This window comes from Carassius auratus, chromosome 45, assembly GCF_003368295.1.
Source record: "Carassius auratus strain Wakin chromosome 45, ASM336829v1, whole genome shotgun sequence".
Lineage (NCBI taxonomy): Eukaryota > Metazoa > Chordata > Actinopteri > Cypriniformes > Cyprinidae > Carassius > Carassius auratus.
The window spans coordinates 8,934,886-8,955,152 of NC_039287.1; the positions used below are offsets into that span (position 1 = coordinate 8,934,886).

General features: G+C 39.6%; 1 protein-coding gene and 1 pseudogene across 1 annotated transcript in view; one reads left to right on the forward strand and one right to left on the reverse strand.

Moving 5' to 3' along the window:
- The first annotated feature begins 1,490 nt into the window (after positions 1 to 1,490).
- Positions 1,491 to 4,248, forward strand: LOC113063169 (zinc finger and BTB domain-containing protein 2-like; annotated as a pseudogene).
- A 3,101-nt stretch (positions 4,249 to 7,349) lies between these two features.
- The window catches only part of LOC113063146 (A-kinase anchor protein 12-like), a 35,332-nt gene continuing 22,414 nt past the window's right edge, over positions 7,350 to 20,267 (reverse strand). Inside the window, 3 exon segments of the mRNA XM_026233345.1 lie at positions 7,350 to 9,092; positions 11,014 to 11,254; positions 11,256 to 15,637. Of these exon segments, the coding sequence (XP_026089130.1) occupies positions 11,018 to 11,254; positions 11,256 to 15,637 (4,619 nt within the window). The 3' untranslated portion in view covers positions 7,350 to 9,092; positions 11,014 to 11,017.

The window sequence follows — 20,267 nt, forward strand, 5'->3', positions numbered from 1 at the left end:
CTGCAGTCTTTACACACAGCTATGTGACATTGCAGTGAGTCTGTAGGCTCTGTGGACATGTCTGTTCTCCACTAAAGAGGAGTTGAGAGGAAGTAGCCTCAGGAATGCCACCTGAAGAGCGAGTCATTTGACACACAAAGCCTGCGATTGACCTTTAGGGTAATGGGCATTCAAGGCACAGAGGCTGCTGGTTCTGGTAGATGAGGGTTAATAACCTCAGAGATCAGGGTTCAGTATTCAAAGGTTGCCTCAGATGTTTGGCCCTTGGCTGGATCTGACTGCTCTATTGGGGCCATGCTGTCAGGGTTACACCGTTGATATCACATGATAGCTGGACTGTTTTTATTCCGTTTTATCAGTTTCTTGTCTTAAAATCTCTAACGGATATCCCATCAGAATCAAGAATTCAGTTAATGTACTAGTGTTTTGTGTCTTGTTTTTTTTTTTCCTCCAGAATAATAATAAAAAAAGATTTGTTATAATTAGAGGTCTCAAATATTTTAATTTAGGGAGAATATGTAAAGTTTCAAATGTTGTGACTTTGATAACTACATTTTCCATTTCATTAGCATCCAGTGAACGACATCATCTGTTTATTCCAAGAACACGCTTATCTGCTGCTTTAAATTAACAATCTCATTATAGCAGGTTTAATTCTGATTGACTGTCAATGTTTGTAGTGTTCGTCAGTTTGAAAATAAATTTTCAGAAAGTGTACATTTATCGTTATAGCTGTGATGTGGACTTATATATTGAGAGTGATTTTTACAACTATATCCTTATACTGTCCCATTTTATATTAAGTGTCCCTAATACCTGTGTACTTACATAGTAACTAGATGTTACTAACCCCTAAACCTACCCATTCCACCCCCTGGATCCCATTTCCACGCCTAAACCTACCCATCTCCACCCCCTGGATCCCATTTACACCCCTCCATACCCACCTACCCATTTACCCCCTGGATCCCATTTCCACCCCTAAACCTACCCATTCCACCCCTGGATCCCATTTCCACCCTAAACCTACCCATCTCCACTCCCTGGATCAAATGGTTCCAATTACTCTTATACATATTGTTGTTACAAAATGTATTTATATATATGTCCTGTTACACATTTGTACTTGCACAAACCATTCAGAGGGTTGAAACGTGTGTAGTTACAGAAATATTACAGCTGTAGATACTATGTACCACTTTCTACCTACACTGTGGTTACATAATACGTACACATGTAGTTACGTTGTAAGTACACAGGTATTAGGAACACTTAATATAAAGTAGGACCAAAAACTCATAATTTTTGGGTGAACTAGCCCTTTAAATGTTAATAAGAATTAGATTTGTCAATATTAAGAGAGCAGCAAAAGAAATAATGTTTAGGATTCAAGTTTTATTAAATGACATGCTTTGAAAGCACTGTATGGACTGTGGACTGCTTTGAAAGAACTGTAATGAAATTCTTTTACTTAAAGTAACAGCACGCCTTCTCTAAAAGCAACATAGTTTAAGGTTCATGTTATTTCATTTTGGTTGCACAAATCATGGGGGAAGTGTTGTGTGCTAAAGTGTTATACTTGGGCTTAAAGTATTTAAACAAACCCTAAACTCTAAGCATGAGTAGTATTCGTCTATACATCTGTATTGTAGTATTCATATTCCAAGTGTACATTAGAGTTTAGCTTATTGTTTGGTTTTACAGTCTTGGATTCATATTCATGGCTGTTCACTGCTGATTAAGTCCATATCAACAGACAACTAACAGCCTTCTTTCACTCACTTTTTTTTTTTTGAGGCATTGTGGTCTGTAGTAGACAGGAAGTTGACTGTCATCTCTGGCCCTTTCTGTGTAGGTGGAAGTATGGAGCTGGCCAATCATGGTCTTATCCTTCTGCAGCAGCTCAACGCACAGAGGGAGTTTGGCTTCCTGTGTGACTGCACAGTCGCCATCGGCGATGTCTTTTTCAAAGCACACAAGGCCGTGCTGGCCGCATTCTCGAACTACTTCAGAATGCTATTTATACACCAGGACAGGTAACAGCTTTATGTGTGACTTATGTGTGAAGTCCATTTTGTGCCTAAATTAGGAGTATGTTGATATATGTAAAATCTGTTTAACATAAAAAAAAATTAAATGCTACAAGTAAATTTAGGCATCACACGTTATAATGTGCAATAATGGGCATCATACTGAATGACCCACTACCAAACTTTCATGTCGTCCTAAAGACTACAAACTCACGCGGTATAATGTGCCTCATTGCTAGGGGATGCATGACAAACATCAAACATAATTAATATCCTCTGAGTGGACACAGTCATAGTGTTAAGATGAAAAAAAATGTACACTACATGATTTTTTGCAAAATTTGTCGAATCCAACTGCCAAAAAACTGCACATTGGCTCTTAATTTTGGTAACTAGCGTCAACTAGTCTAGGTCGTAATGAGGCAAAAATGGGCAAAAGCTATGTATTTTATTCCAACCTTAAAGATTAAAGTAACATTAACATTAGATAATCTACATGTTAACTGTAATGGGACAAAATGCACAATTATCAACAGGACAAATAGCCAATATTGATAATTGATACCAACAGATTGTGCATGTAAGTCTAATCATTGTATTGAGATTTTTTTTTTTAAATGAGTAATGATACCATAAATGCCTTATTTAGGGATAAACATTTGTGCTCAAATTTAAGATATTAAAGCACTTCCATAGCATAAAGATTGGTGGGGGTTTTTTTTCAACATTGAATCTTTGTCCCTTATCCTCTCAACCAGTGACTGTGTTCGTTTGAAGCCTGCTGACATTCAGCCCGACATTTTCAGCTACCTCCTCAATCTGATGTACACCGGAAAACTGGCGACACAGCTTATCGACCCAGCTCGCCTGGAGCAGGGCGTCAAGTTCCTCCATGCGTACCCTCTCATTCAGGAGGCAAGTCTGGCTAGCCATGCGACTCATACGCACGCCGAGGTCAGCCTTCCCCTGTCGTCCTCTCTTTATGGCATTCAGATATCAGACCAACAGCCACACTCACGAACCGCCCCTCAGCGAGAACACATCTCTCTTCGACGTTCGACTCGGAAGGGTGGCGGTTTGCTCGATGTCAAGTGCATTACCACAAACAAAGCTACCTCACTGACTCAGCCTGTGTCCAAGCACAGGCAAGCTCTGTCAGAAGCGGAGATGGAAGCGTCTGCGAGCATCAGTCAGTTTGTGAGGGAAGGTGGCGAGATGGAAACATCTGCAAGTGAGGCCCCATCTTGCTCCTTGAGCACCAACACCATTCGGCATGTGAAGCCCAGCATCATGAGAAGAAGTTCCTCTCTGAGGAAGCATTATACGTGCCATGTATGTGGGGGTCGCTTCACCCAGCGAGGAGCCTTACGAGAGCACCTGCTTCAACACACTCAGGCTATGCTCCCCCTGGTGTTGGAGTCCGGTGGTGCGGCTTCCCCCATGCTGACTGGAGGTGCCGCCACACCAGAGGTGGAGGAAGTTCTCAGAGGAAGCGAAGCCGCTGCAGCCACTCCCATCATCGTGGACGGTGCCAGTGACAGTGAGCAACATGTGTACTCAAGAGACTCACCTCATCCTGAAACAGCTATGCCTGTCCCAACGACAACTGCAGTCAGCCTGTGCATGGCGCAGCCCCAGGCTGACACTCCACCTCCATCCGATATCGCTGATATCGACAACCTAGAGGGTGCAGCTGACATGGAGCGGGAAGTGAAGCGGAGGAAATATGAGTGCTCCACTTGTGGCCGCAAGTTCATCCAGAAGAGCCACTGGAGAGAGCACATGTACATCCATACGGGAAAGCCGTACCGCTGCAGCGCTTGCGGCAAGAGCTTCTGTCGGGCCAATCAAGCGGGCCCGGCACGTTTGCATGAATCTGGGCTCAGAGCCAGCATACACCATGGTAGACCGACAGAGCATGGAGCTGTGCGCCGCGGACGACTCCAGCCAAATGGAGGCGCTGTTTCTCGGCTCTTCTGGGAGACCGTACAAATGCAATTGTGTGTGAAATGACCTTCTCCAGCCCCAATGAGGTGATCAAGCACCTGTGCTTCAACCAGGGTGCGCTCTCAGTGGAGCGGCTGGAGAAATGGCCATCAGTGGGCTGAACAGTGACAGCCTGGCCAAAGACGAAGGCTCGGATTCATCCAGTGGTGGGCCGTTGACAACGCCCATCAAAACTGAGGAAGTCTTTGTGGAATAGCTTTGCATTCATCCACTTCAAGTATCGTTTCTTTTAATGTATTGCGTTTCAATTGTGGGTAAATTATGATCAGAAGTTAAGCTACAGATGGAAAATTCTGTTATATTGTCTCTTTTTTTCTGGGGATTTTACTTCTGGAAAGTGCTGAAATCTACGACTACTTTCAGCTTTTTTAACACTCATAAATTTGGTCACTATATTTATAACAGCTTGAAAGCATATTTAGTCCAACAAGTCAAATTCCTGCTTCATTCTGTATTTCTTTCAAGGAGTTTATTAGTTACTTGGGTCATTTGTTTGGGTAGTTTGTGTTTCTTCCTGTCTAAAAGCATACAGAAAAAAGGATGTAGTGAGCTGCTGTTATCCTGTGTTTGTCACAGTGCAGATCAGCCGTAGACCTCATTAGGTTGGATTGGTAACTCAATTGAATATTTAAAACATTAAAGCCACCAAATTATTAGGTTTTGGGAACAGCACCAAAATTTATTTTGAAAATAAAATTACATTTTCTGAGCCGCTAAATGCGGGTCTTGATTTAGGATGAACATTCACTACCTCAACCGGTTTCAAACTAACCTTAAATTTGCATCAAAGGGTCGAGGATCAAAGTCAACTTTATCTTCCAGTGCCTCCGGGAAGGGTTGCACAGATTTCAAAGTTTTCTTTTTCACACTGTTTCTAATTTCTCATTACATGCGTTGGGTTAGCAAGAGCAAGGTGGAGTTGTAGATAACCTTCATGCAGTGCCAGATTACCTGTCAAACATCATTTATATTGTTAACATGACCCACAATATATTTGCCTAATTATTCCACTTTTGTAATTTCACATTTATTTGTTACAGTGCTTTTTTGTGCCATTGCCGCCTAAATGCTAAACATCCACGCTGTGAAACTGGTTGGCGGCAGCTCATCAGCAGTCTGGTTGTGTTGCTTTCACTGTGGTTCCACATGTTTACAGTTGTGCTGTGTGTTTAATCAAAGTTGTTACTGTGTGTGAATTTAGAAACACTGTGGCCAATCGTACACCTGTACATAACGTTGCTTGAAGGGAGATATTTCTGTCACTGTTCGCCGATTTAATTTTGCCATGAAATGTTTTGCTTGAATATGCTCTCAAATTCCTTATTTTTGAGTTTTATATACATTTTCTAATTTTATGTACAGTGCTTTATTTACAAAGAATTTTATTAATATTATCGAATGATCCATTATAGTGTCTGTATATTTGTCATCTCATTAGCTGTCTTTGTTTTAATGAACCTGACAGTGAGGTCATGCTGTAAAAGCACTGATATCTACTAAAGATCCCTGACTACTCCCATCAATATACTTGTGATACATCAGGAAACTTAAAATCAGGGCAATTTACATTCAGTGCTAAATATTTCTTCCATCTTTCTCTTTGTTAAGACCTGTAGGAGTTTATTGTAAGAGCACTGTGTGTTAAGTTACTACTGAAAAGCTTAGAACCCAGGAATGGCCATTTATTGTCTTTTTATTTTTATTTTATTTTTTTTTAGTTAATTTTGACAAGGCCTCTGGTTTCTTATAAAGGGGTCATATGATGCGATTAAAATTTTTAATTTCTCTTTGGAGTGTTAAAAGCTCTTTGTGCATGAAGAAGATCTGTAAAGTTGCAAAGACTAAATTGTCAGATCCAAACAGATATTCTTTATAAAAGTTCAGACTTGTTCACTCCCCCCTGAAACAGCTCGTTCTAACCCCCCCCCCCACCACACACACACACACACATTTCCATGTCAGTATGTGGTAATATTTGCATAACGCCGCCCAGATGTTCATGCAAAGAAAGGAGTTCCTTTTATTCTCATTGTTAGAATTGTTGTTCATTTCTAATGGGGTTTTATGTTTGTTTCATCGCTCCGGGCATAGGGCATCACAATATGTTAAGGGATGTAACATTTCCATCACACGCTTGAGGTATTCGGCCCAATCACAATGCACTGGATAGCTAGCCAATCAGAGCACACCTCGCTTTTCAGACTGATGAGCTTTGTAAAAATCTGCGCAGTTCAGAAGGCGGGGCATAGAGGAGAAACAATAATGTACAGTATGTGGAAAATAACATGTTTTTTAACCTTAAACCCCTGGAACACATTTCATTACACCAAAAAAAATATTTTAGCAGCATTATATGACCCCTTTAATTGTAATCATACATCAGGCAATGTCATGCTTTTTTTTTGGTTAAAATAAAATGCTTTATTGTTACTATTCCTTATTTGTAAAAAGGCAAGTTGTTGCTCTTTGAGACAGTTATAGGGAGGGGAGGGGTAAAGGTGCCCCTTGACGAACCCCAAAGCTAAGGCAAACATACTGTGATCTCTTGCTTCTCAGGAACATGAACGGTTGTCTCTGGAAAAAAATACTTCCTTTGCATTTTCATTGTGAATAATGTTAATAAATCCTTATGTTTTTGAAACGTGTATTGATTTCCTTAATATACAATACTGTTCAAAAGTTCGAGCACGGTTTTGTTTATTTTTTTTCTAAGAATTATTATTGTTTTTTTTCAATAAATTAAAAAATAAAATGTAAAAGTATTGCAATTTTAAACATTGAGAATGTATTTAAAAAAATATTTCACAAGATTCCTGTTTTACTGTATTTTTTATCAAATAAATGCAGCCTTTGTGAGCATATACATATATATACCAACCCCAAACTTTTTATTTGTACTAAAAGTATAATCCATTCTCTGCCAGAGGTAATTATGTACAGCCATGTATAACGGTTATTAGAAAACCTTTCTAAAAAAAAACCTTTCTTAAAGACCACTGTATCCACTTATGTGAAACAAACTCTTTTATAACATGAAATAGCGCTGCTTATTTTGGAAAATAATTCATGTAAACAGCAATTTTCTTCACGTCTGGTTGTGTGAGCCACAAGATGGCACCATTGGGTTTTTATAAGAGGTGCCACAACACCAGAACTTGCAAAAACACTATGAACTTTAACTCTGCTTAAACATTACTAGCAGTTAGCTTATTCCAATTCAGTTATATATACTTAGTTTGCTTTTTCTGTATCCTCCTAACACCTATCAATACACACAAACAGAACAAAGGGCAATTAAAAGAAAAGGCAAGCTTGATTTACACTAGCTTTATTTAAATGAAATATAGACATGATTTTGTAATCATACTATTAACAGCTTGAAGAATACAAAAAGAAGTGAGACTCATGCTACTGGTATATAACACTCCTTAATGGTTTCATTGGTTATTTGTTAATATTACAATATCACTTGAGGTATAGGTATACAATTTGTACAAATGTTAAAGAGCTTCACAGTAGACTATTATAAAAAGCTAGGAAAAGAATGTGAGTGGGCTGTTCATTCAGAGCGTGACAACAGTAGCTAGCAAAGCTGTTTTTCTATTCAAAATAATGCACCGCCGTGCAGACTCGGTCATTTGCAGACTTTCTGAATGTTGACCAGCATATACATTTCAAGAATCACATATTAAAAAATAAAAAGACCTGAATTTACTACAGTTTGCCACCATCATCATCCAAATACACAACAACTGTCACTCGTTTACATTTGATTTTGAAATGCTTTCCTCATCTTCCTGTCTGCATGTATGGCTATTATATACTCACTTCAAAAAGACTGACGATAAGGCATCTACAACGTCTTTCAAAGAAATAGTCCTTGATACGGAGATAAGGAATGTGAAAAATATTCTACTAGATTGCTGAATAACCACAAATCTGTGAATTAAAACCACGTGTAACCTGTGTTGGGAGAGTTTACCAATACATGATGTTACTTCAGTTCTCCTTGCACAATTATCTCAGAATTTTTTTTAACCTCAGGTGCAATTTTGGTGTTGAAACATGCATTCGCTAAGGTTGTTAAACAGTGAAGTGCACATGTACGCTGAGGACAATAAAAATAACAATTTCTAAATGTTCCCTTCCCTACTCACTCAGGCAGGCATTTATCATCATGATCATCAGTCTTCACAGGGTACGACTAAAAGCAAATCAAACTCATCATCTGTCTCTTACAATCTTTCATTAATCACACATTAATGGTGAGACAGTTCATTGTGATTGTATATGATAAATACACATAATAAAAAGACAACATTTCACAGTAAGGAACGAAGAAGTTGTAATCTACACAGTGAGAATGGAAATGATAATGGCTGGATACTGTGTTTCAGAGTTAACTGAATTTTACCTTATTTTCACATTACAGCCACAGCATATTATGCACTTTTTGTCATTTGCTATAGCTGTAGAGGGTGTATCTGTACCATGTTTGTTAAAATTACTTGTCTAAATAATATTTTGTAGTTTTACACCAGCATGCTGCTGATGCTTTTTTTTTAGAAGGTTAAAACATGTTTGAGAGGGTTGAAAGAATATTTTAGATTTAGATACAATATACAAAATAACAACCCACCAACTTCAACACCACAGACACAAATGTGCTCATACAAGAGCAACACATACATATTATCTCCATTCGACAACTAATAAAAAAAGAAAATGTTCATCACAAAAGCTGCAGGTGGGGAAATGGCATCTGATGCAATTTGGCAAAAATACAGGAAAGTGGGAGTAGAGGGGATCCCTCGATGACTCCAGTGAGGTGCGAGACCTTGCGATACAGCAGCTGAGTTATAAGTAATATGGAAAAAAGAAAAGAGGGATGAATGGATGGATTTAAGGAGAGAGAGAAGGGAGATTGGCCTCGAGTCTCCTGCTCTGGGAGTTGGTACAGAGCACTGTCTCTTAGTATCCTCCATGGCTGCCATTCACTTTCTGCTTTCCGGAAAGCTCTGTGCCCCAGTCATGTGACCACTTTCTGCATGCAGACTGCAAGACAAAAAGAATGATGAGAAAAAAACAACTCAAGCACATTAGAATGTAGTTTATAATACATTCCTTACAATGCTAATTCAGCTAATTCAAATGCTATCCTTGCTGAAAACCCCAGAATAAACCAGGATGACTCCCATAATGATTCATGCTGGTAAGTACTGCTATTGTGCTGCTTTAGCTGGTAGACCAGAAAAGTCATGATGTTCTCAAGCAAAATGGAGCTGGTGAAGCTGGTTCACAAGCAGGGTTGAGTGTGAGTAGGCCAGCAGTCTGTAAGCAAGCAGTTCTGTTGTCGTTTTGCTGAGATCATACCAGAACCCAGAAGATAACATTCTGGTCCACCTGTACACCAGCATCCCAAGCTGATCTGTGCATGCAAAGTATTTACTAACTTCCCGTGCTGGGAACCAACAAACCAGCAACCAGCATCCCATACTGGTCCCAGCATTCAAAACATACCTTATATACTGGTGACCAGCAATGCTGGAATGTTCATCAGGGATTTCAAACTGTATTATGCCTAGCACTCTTTTCCTCTTTTCTTTTCTCACAGCTGTTTAATCAATAAACACGACAAGTTACTATCCTATGTACCTTTGTCACCCATTATTTCACATGAATGCACTTATCTGCACTGCATCTTCCGGCCACCAGTCTCATTCTGTTTGTATGACTCAGCACAAGGAACCAAGGCAAAGGGGGCAGTGAGAGAGAAAAGAGAATGAGCAGTGCACCAAAGCTTGTGCTGCGATGCTATAGTTCACCAGGCTCTGCTGTACTGCAGTGCTGAATTAGCACTCATCAAACATTTTACAGACACACCCAGATCTCTTCTCACATCCCTTTTCTTTTTACCACACTTGGGCACATTATTGTACAGTATAATTATGTTAATAGGTGCAGAGTAAAACTAATTAGCAATACTTGATATGTATTTATTTTATGGAGTTGCCACTGATTTACATTTTTTTGTGCAAATGCATGTAAACATGTGTAATGATAGTATGTTTACAAGCCTTTTAATAGTTTGAATTCATCTTTTTAAAATATCATGTAAAAGTAGACAAGTAATGCAATTGTAGCTTGGCTTCATTAAGCATTTAAAAACATTATTTTGACTACAATTGGCCTCAGCACTGTCTCTCTCCTACGAAAGGTGGGTGTCGTGCAACATGCATTAAACCCTTCAAATATTTGATTATGTATCTTAATCAAATATTTTAAGGACAGATGAAGACCAGCTGTAGCTCAATTATTACTGAACATTTCAATCTACTTACTGTAATGTATTATTAACCTTCAAGTGTTAGAAGCCAGCATTCTATAATAATAATTTCTTGAGAAAACTGACGTGAAGTACTTCATGAGGAATACTGCTATTCAATTCTCCAAGGCTTAATCCATTGAGAAAAATAAATCAAGAAATTAAGTTTTATTATCTCAGCTTATGTGCTGATTTGACAATACTAAGGGTTGTATTTGATCATACAGTGTATCTTATCAGATGAATTGGTTCTCATGATAAGAAAGCGCATTAGGGAGGGGGTGGGGAATTATACTCTGTCTTTCACCACAAGTTCATCTCTCTTCCCACAGCTTCCCTTTAAGACCCAACATACAAAGTGAAGGGTCAGGCAGCAGCATTCCTGCTTTGATATCGAAGGTCCCTTGGTTACTGGTACATGGAACAAAAGCTTTTTCATCTTACCAAATGGACCCCCCCCCCCAATAAAACTAAGAACCACTGAGGTTTTTAAAAAGGCACTTTGCAAAAACTGTGATAAGGAATATGGAACTTTTTTTGATGGACAAAACTACCTTTGGAAACATTGTAATATTTTGTATATAATTTCTTGATTTACATTTAAAATGCAAAAATAAAATGACCAATTTCATTAAGTTAATAAAGACTAACCTGCTCATGACTCTGTGACAACCTCTGTGGAGACAGGCTCGATTTCTTTCCTGGCCTCCTCCATTCCCTCCTCCACTGTAATGGCATTTGCGGTCTTCTCATTAGCAGTCTCCAGTTTGGCAGGTACATTTTCAGCATCTGTCTTTTGACAATCTGGATCTCTGGACACTACCTGGTTTGTCGTGTCCTGTGTTGAAACATCTGATTGAGGCTCTTCCAAGTCTTTTTGAGGCTTGTCTTCTAACTGATTTCTGACCCTCTGAACTTTCTTCTTTCATGTTAGTCCCCTGGTCTTGAACAGGTTCGTCATCTGCATTTATGACATTTATGACACCAACTTTAAATTCCTGTGCAGTCTCAATCTGTACCTCCTGTGCTATTTGACACTTCTCAGCCACAATCTGGTCTTGACTTGCACCTGTAACAGATGTTTCTGTCATCTTTTCTTCCGTTAAGGATTCTGAAACCTCTGAAGCTTGTGTCTCTTGCTGGATTTCTGTTGGCACTTCCTTGGGATGTGATTCATCTTGACTTTTTCCTTCTTCACTTTCTGTAGTTCCACTAAACTTTTTCTCTTCTGCTTGCTTAAGTTCGACTTCACCCTTTGTTACTTTTGTTTCTTGATGCACATCTTCCACAGAGACTGTGGCAACCTCCTCATTTTGAGGTTGGATTTCATCTGTGATAGAAACGGTAACTGTTTCTGTAATCGGAATGGTGTCGTTAACTGCTGTCACTGGTTTCTCAGGGTCCATGTGAGTTTGTGCATCATCGTCTTCGCAGACATTGTTAGATGCTTTTTGCTTCTCTGGGCTTGTTTCTAGAGGAGCTTTTTCCTCCAAAACAACGTCTGTTGAAATGTTTTCCTCAATCATCCCAGAAACTGCTGGGGCCTCTTCAGATTTGACATCTACTGATGTGGTACAGCATTCTACCTCCTCAGTAGTCTTCTCAGGCACTTTCTGTTCTGCATGTGCCTCAGCAAGGTTCTCTACAACATTTTGAATGACCTCTTGCACAACAACACTGCTCTGTTTCTCAATGATTTCTGCTTCTGTCACTTGGGTTGCTTGGATCATTTCAGTTTCTTCTTTCCCATTTTCAATAACTTCCTCAACGACAATACTAACTTTTGTTGAGGTTACTTCTAAGTTTCCCTCAACACTTTCTTGAGCAGATTCAACCTCAGCGTCATCCACTATAACCTGGATTTTGTGGTCACCTGTGGGAAGAACAAGAGGAACATTTTCTATAGGAGTTTCATGAGCTAGATCTGCTGAATGGGATTCTGTCATTTCAGATGTTGAGCTTATAACACAAACAGTCTCTTTCATGATCGCAAATTCTTCAGTGGCGGCTGTAACAGAAATGGGATCTTCTGTAGACCCAGCAGTTTGAGAAGCAGGCACCTCTGGAAGGTTTGCCATGACCTCCTCTGTTACAGCCATGGCAACTCCCTCCATAGACGTTACCTCAACTGTGGCTTTAACTTCTTTAACATCCTCCAGTTCTTGCACTTTCTCATCTTCAGCAACAGCAACTTCAGTGACTTCTACAGTTTGAGCACAGATTGAATCTTCAACAGTTGGTTCAACAGGACCTGCAGCCTCAACCTGAGGGGATTTTTCTGCCACCACTGGCTCTTCAAGAAACTCTGGTTCCTGTTGTACAGAATTAATGAGCGCTACTTTGACTGCTGCTACTTCTTGGAGATCAGTCACAGACTCAGATTCAGGTGTCTCCTTTATCTCTTCAAACTGTGTTTTCTCCTCAACAGCATTTTCTGTGAGCTCTGTCTGACCTCCACTCATCTGCGCCTCATGAATCTCATCCTCAGTCACAGTGGCCTTTTCAGTCTCTTGTGTTTTGTCTTCAACAGCTAACTCTGTGACAAGCACCTGGCTAACAACTGTTACAGACTCTACTGAAGACTTCTGAGTGAGGCTTTCTTCCACAACCGCCTTTATTTCACTAGTGTCAAGGCCAGTGCAAACAGCAATTGCCTCTGTTTTCTCGTGTGCAACTAAGACTGTTTTCTCTTCCTTGATAGCAGACTCGACCAAAAGAGCATCAGTGGTGACATCAACTTCGTTTTCCTGTTCCTTAGTCATGGTGACAGCGACTGCATTTGTGATAACGTCGAAAGTTTCCACAGCTTCTTGTAGTACTATATCTGTCTTTTTCTCTACACAATCTGCTGGGACAGGAGTTGTCTCACCTGATGTAACTGGTGATGCTGTAACACGTGATACAGCAGAAACCATTTCAGTCTCCTCAACTTGTTCAAGGGCCGTAACTGCTTCTGATGTAAGCTCAACAATGTCCTCTGCAATAGTGTTTTCAGCTGATTTGGGTGTGGCAGCTGTGTCTCCTTCTTCGGGAATGTCGCTCAATTGCTTTCCTTCTGTGTCATCCTCAACTTTTTCCACAGTGGTTGAGATCCAAGATGGCGATCTATCCTCAGCTGAGGTTTTTTCCTGAGTGACTGGTGCAGATTCTTGCCCCACTTCCTCTGCCTTAACAGCAACTTCTGCAGCTGGTTCATTTTCATATTCTGAAAGAGGCACCACGGCTGGAGTGTCAGAATCATCCTCTGCAGAGCCAATGTCAGAAGAGATCTGCTCTTGTTTACCATCAGACTTCTTCTTCCTGCGTGGAATCAATTTCCTCAAAGAGAAAGAGGATTCTTCTTTGGGGGCTTCACTGTCAGAGGTTGTATGCTCAGGGCCTGAGGCATCATCAGACTTGTCTTCTGCTTTAGGTTTCTTTTTGTGGGTTACCATCCTCTTGAAAGATTCCCAGGTAGATACCTCTTCCTCTGGTTCAGGTGAAGAAGCCATATTATCATGGTCAGCTTCACCAGAGCTTACAATAGGTGACTCAGCAGCCTTTGTCTGCTCTTCTCCTGACTGCTGAACTTCTTCCTCAATTTTAGGTTCTTCATTATCAGAATCAGAACTCTTTCTGGCCCTTTTTTTAGCTGACCCCACACAAATAAGGGCTTCCCAGGACACAGATGTATCCATTTTTCTTTTTGGTTCCTCTGAAACTGGTTCAGGCTTCTCAACTTTTCCCTCAGCCTTTGGTTCTGTCTGTGATTCTTCTTTAGACTCAGATGGTACTTCTTCAGAAGGTTTAGGCTCATCGGTTTTCTCATCAAAGGTGGCACTCTCAGTTGAAGACAGGGTAGAAGATTTGGGTTTGTCTCCAGGTGCTTCATCTTCGCTGTCAGAGGGTCTTTTGACACGTTTTTTTGGAGTGACTAGCTTTTTGAAAGAGGACCAAGGTAAAATTCCATCTTTCTTCTTCTCACTATCAGAAGTGACTGGTTCACTGTTAGTCTCCACAGCTTGAGCAACCTCAGCTTCAGTTACCTCAGCTTGAGTTACCTCCCCTACAAGATGCTCACCAGATTCTTCTGGAGAAGATGCTCCGCTGTCAGGTTTCTGGGGCTCAGCTGACTCAGTGGATGACTGGATGTGTTCAGCAACTTGTTCACTTGATTCTGTTTGCTTTGACTCTGCTTCTTTCTTACTCTTCTGCTTTTTGGATGACAGCTTTTTTAGTCCTGCTCCTGTAAACAGCTTCTTTAGTGGGCTTCCCTGAGCCTTGGATTTCTCCTGAGAAGACAGGATTTCAGCTTCAGTTATCACCGCTTCTGAAACATCTTGCTTGTCAATTGTTGGTTTTGAATCATCAGTGGCTTGAACTTCAGCTTCACTTGTAGCCTCAGCTACTACTTTGAGATCTTGTGGCTCTTCTGTCTCAGTGGAAGTTGTTTCAGTTGTAATTTCAGCTTTAGTTTCAACCTTTTCAGAAGGTTTCTCTATCTGCTCACCCTCAGCTGGTTCTTGCTCTGCATCCACTTTAGCTTCCTCTGTACCCTCTATAGCACCCTCTGCTGTTTCCTCAGTTTCCTTAATGTCTTCCTCTGCAGACTTTTCCTTGACTTGTTCCTCATCTTTGGGCTTTTTGAAGCTTGTCTTCTTCCGAAGGTTAGAAAAGATTCCCTGGGTGAAAAACCTCTTAAAGGGACTCTGTGTTTCTTGAGAGAGTGGACTTGTGGGCGATTCAGCTGGTGTTTCTGATTCTGGTTCTTTTTTTGATATTGACTCAATTTCTTCAGCAGATTTTTCAGTCACCTCCTCACTGGCCTTTTCAGTCACTGATGGGACATCAACTACAGTTTGGTCTGCTGTTTCTTCTGCCTTATCAATCACTTCTTCAGTCGTGACCTCTTGGTCTTTTTCTGTAGTCTCTGATGATTTGTCTTCCACAGATTTGTCTTCCTTTGCTTCAGGCTCCTCTTTCTTTTCCTCAGAAGTTGCATCTGCACCGCTCTCTGCTTCCTTCACTGTCAGCAGTTGCACAGGCTCAGTCTTCTCATTCTTGTCTTTCTTCAGTGTGAACTTGAATCCAACAAAACGGAAGATCTTCTTGAAGCCCACCTCATTGGCCTCCTCTTGTTTTTCCTCTTCTGCCTTCTCTTCTGTAGCTGTAATTTCATCTACATTTGCAGAATCATCTCCTTTCTCTCCATTAACCTGAGGGGCAACCTCTTCTTGATGCACCTCAATTGTTTCAGGGCTGTCTTCTTTTTGGGTGATGGTGTCCGACTGGCCAACTGTAATGTAAAATATGCAAAGTTTTAGTAAAGTTTCTAAATATTTATTTCAGTTACATTATTCAAAGTTACTTAAGTTCACACTTAATAGCATAAATCAAATCATCATCATTGGATTCATCAAGGAATGAAATTAATAAATCTCAAATATCAGATTATTCATTAAAAATCATAACATTTATGAAGTCTTATAAAACTCATTTGTCTCTTATGGATAGCCAGTTCTCAACAGGTCTAAGTGTAGAAAAACAAGTTAGAGCTTTAAAAGCAAAATACATGATCTAGTGATATAATTAATTCAAGGCATTTGAAGGAAATCAGAGCCATGTTGCTATAAAACCTACAAAAAAATTTTTGTGCCCTGTACAGATTTAATCAGGCATATGATGGAGATTTGATATTAAGTTCACATTTTCTGATTTCTTGGGACACCAAAAAAAGAAAAGAAAAGGGAAATGATGACAACATTTAACATCAAGGCAACCAGGGGAAATTTCCATGTTGTAAGCTTCACAGTTATGCAGGATATGTTGCCAAACTTTTGGACTATGAAATCGGCCTTATTTAATAAAACACAATGACGTCACTTTATTAAACCTCTTTAAGCATGTATATGTGCACAGTATCTAAGTTTCCAAGACAAAATGTTACAGCTAAGATGGCAACAGGTGAGATAAACAAGAGAACACACACATACAAACTCATAATGTCTTGAATTCCTCCCATGCCTATCTGTGTTTTGACAAGAGTGGGTTGGTTTTGAGGGTGTGGGGCTAGGAAGAGGGAGTCGGGTTCACATGCAGTGTGAGCCTCCTAGAGGCCCAGTTTCCCTTTGACATCCAACCTAGCAAGGGACTGTTCACATCTGGCTCTGCTTGCTCTTGCTCTAGGGTCTGAAACCCACCCAGTGACTTTAAAAACAAATTCCAAGCATTTTTAATGCATGGATATCACATTACTTGTATGACACAGGCCAAGATAAAGAGGCAGCAAAGCATTTATCTATCAAAACAACTTAAGCCAGAGATCAAAATGATTTATAAATTGTTCTAGAAGGATTTATTTTTTATGTGACTGGTAAAGTCTAGGACTTATTACCCTAACCTTGAAAATTTGACACCTAAACAACAGGAATGGCTTATATCTACTGCCTGTCATCATATCAGATTCTTAGGACAACATACATTCATTAAAATAAAACACAGATGCTGTTTATGCTGTAGATGTCGTTCAGTGAAGATGTACTCTTATTTTTATAAATCCATTTTCTGTTTATTTAAAACTAAAAAGAAGTTCTGTGTTTTCAATGTATGCTTTAAATTTAGTGAAGGACGACCCTAATCCCACAATTCAACAGGGATGCAATGGCATCCCCATCCCCCTACAATACAACAAACCATCCCCCCCACAGACAAAACCAAATTCTAAACTTCAGCTTAGGAGGACTATTGTGTTGTCCTCTTTGTCTCACAAAAGGCCTGTTTTTTCCCCTGCTTTGGCTAAAAGGGGTGGGGGGCCCACACTATTGTCCATCCTGGAACTTAAACTTCCATGATGATCCTTGTTGTAAAATGAGAAAAAGGCATTATGGGAAGCCATATAGAATAACAGATAGAAATGTATTATTAATCCTGGTGATATGGAAGACTAATTACCAAAACAATTAGCAAGTCTTTTAGCTTAAACATTCCCAGTTGTGTAGAAGTGTTCGGAAAAGAAGGAAAGTTGGGTGGGATCAAAATCTCATAGTAGTACACTAAACAGGCAAAAATAAGAAAGCTGCCCGCCTATATAATAAAACTAGAAACCAGCCTTAAACATGCAGTCATTTTTCTTCACCGTTGTTTACATTATACAGGATTTGAGAGATCTGCAACTACAGATGATATGCTCTTAATTCATCTTAACATTATTTTACAAATGTCTCATTTGGGTGTATTCCAGGAGGTTTCTTCATACACTGTTGTAATGACACACATTTTCATGTAAAAAGGACAGAATGCTGTTGCTTCACACTGGAGACAGGGAGGCTCTGTATATGTGCAAATTTATATTTACATGAACACGAAAGACAAAATGGGTCAAACTTGGTGAAACCACCAGTTGCCTTACATTTGACTTTGTCTCAGCGGTGGCTCAGACTGGGGAAACTCAAGCCAAGGAATATGATAACGTGTTTATTGTGGTGGTTAAAGTGTGGAACTGTTGGTGAGCAATTTGGAATGGGTGGGGGCAAATGCCATCTGAAATCACAGTGGTGTGATAGTCGAGAAAGACGGGGGAGGGGTGGATGTTTGTTGAGATGGGTCTGAGGTAATGGTCAACAACCCTCTGCCCCTTGCTGTTACATGCAAATACAGGCTGTTCATTAGAGGAGTCTGTGAGTTTAGGGAAGCTACAGAAATTTTGGACCCCTACCAGGCCAACAACCACCCCCCCCCCCCCCAACTTTATAACTACACTTTAGTGACTCTGACTCCCTTTAACATAGATCTGAATCATGAAACCATCAAGATTTCATTACTGATACTATCAGTATCCACTTTTTAACGTGGGTAGTGGTGAATAATAACACAAAGTAAACAGAAAAGTAATAAACTTCCAAAGTTCTGCATACATAAAATTTAAGCCCATTAAAATAAAATGAAATGGTCAATTTAGGGTAAAACTGATTAAACTGACATACACATCAGATAAGAACATTCACACAAAATCCTAATATACAGTCCCAGCTAATCAAAACACTCTGGAGTCATGTGCAGCAGGTAATCAATTCCATACACCCACACCACCTCTAGAGAACCCTGACTAAGATCTGAGGGGCTTAAAAACTCATTCAAATATCTTAAAAAGAAGGACATCTGTGACCACTGAAGCCCATCAGAACTGAACATTTCCAAGAATTGTATACAGTACATGTATAAACCCACCAACTTTACTGTTTTCTCATACTACATATGAAATGGTAAACAGATAAATCCTTCTACAGTTCAGGTTGGTCACCCACAATTAAAAGTTAATGCTTTACATTAACAGACTGTAAATGTGACTTTACCACTCTAAGCATCACTGTCAATATATAGAGGAATTTTGGAATTTAATATGAAAACAAATATAACACTATGTATTTGTACACACTGAATACTGAAACCTTTAAGGATTTCTTGAAATCTGATGTTTCATATGTTCTATATTCAATCTAAGGCCATGGATTAATGAAATGCAAAACAATAAAACATACACACAAGAACCTTGAGATATGTAAGTGAAAGCAATTCATTTCTCAAATGAAAAATCAATTCAGTATTTTCTGATTTAAAAAATAATTAAAAAAAACAACAACAGACACTGAGCAGTATTTAACAACATTACACTCTATACAATGATGCCAAAAGCTACAGACCAGGCATGCTGTATTAGAATTTGTCCACAAATTTAAATAAATACTGAATAACATAAATGTGTAATTTAACCCAATAATAATAATAAACCCGAAAATGAAACATCAACATGTCAAGAAATTCCTAGAGGTATTAATTATTACTGCCCCCCACTAATCACAGTTAAGCGCCCCAACTAGAATCATATATTTTAGATGCATCTTACCTGTTAGAGTTATTGTCCCAAGCATTTTAAAAATGTTTTCAATTACTTTTCTGGAAAAAAGAAAGAAAAACAATTGCTGTTTAACTGTTGCTGATGGTGATGCTTTTTGAACTCGCTTGTAAAAGTCCTGCTTCCTCTCAGACTATGATCAGCTGATAGGCTTTAAGTCTACACTCTTGTTTCCTTCTCTTTCACTGTCCTGTGAGCTTGTGTTGAAGCCAGACGTCTCCTCTTCTGAGTTTCTGGGTGCGAATGAGGAGAGCGGGTGGGTAACATACATTTCAACAGACGCTGACACATGTCCTATGTGGGACAACCCCACCCATGCACCCCCTCCCCTCTCCCCTCTCCCCACTACCCCCCACTCCTTCTCAGCTTTTCAGCTGTTCTCTGCCTCTCTCTACTGAATGAGTTTCCTTCTTCCTTCCTCTTCCACTCCTCTTTACAGTACACACTCCCTCCACCCACTCACTCAAACACTAACATTCCTTTTCCCAGCATTTTCTTTCCCTTTTCAAAATGACAGATATTTTTGATATAAGTTGTAGTTAAAAGGTGTGTGTGTGTGTGTGTGAAAGGAGGGAAGATTACTCAAGTTATCAACGGCATTTCTGTGCATGATGTTTCACAGAGCTCCATCTCCCCTTTCTGTCTCTCATCCTAGGCGTTGGTATCCATATGACACATAAAATAGACAAGGGTGAAATGAGGACCTCTACAATACATTCTCCAATATATTATCTTTCTGCTTCTTCTCCCTCTCACTTTACCAAGCTCACTCTTTATATCACTCTCAGTTCATTGTGTTGCAGTTGCATATTGTGTTGCAGTATCTTGACTACTAGCCATTCAGGGAAACTGTGTAAAACGGCTCTTTATTAACACAAGCCAGTTTTACCTACATTAGTGAATTTTGGACCCTGAACATATGACATCATATGCTAACCTTCTGCTACTTTAAAATATTTCAGGAAAAATACTGTGTTTAGTAAAAATGTCTCTCTTAAAGGGGTCATTAGATGCC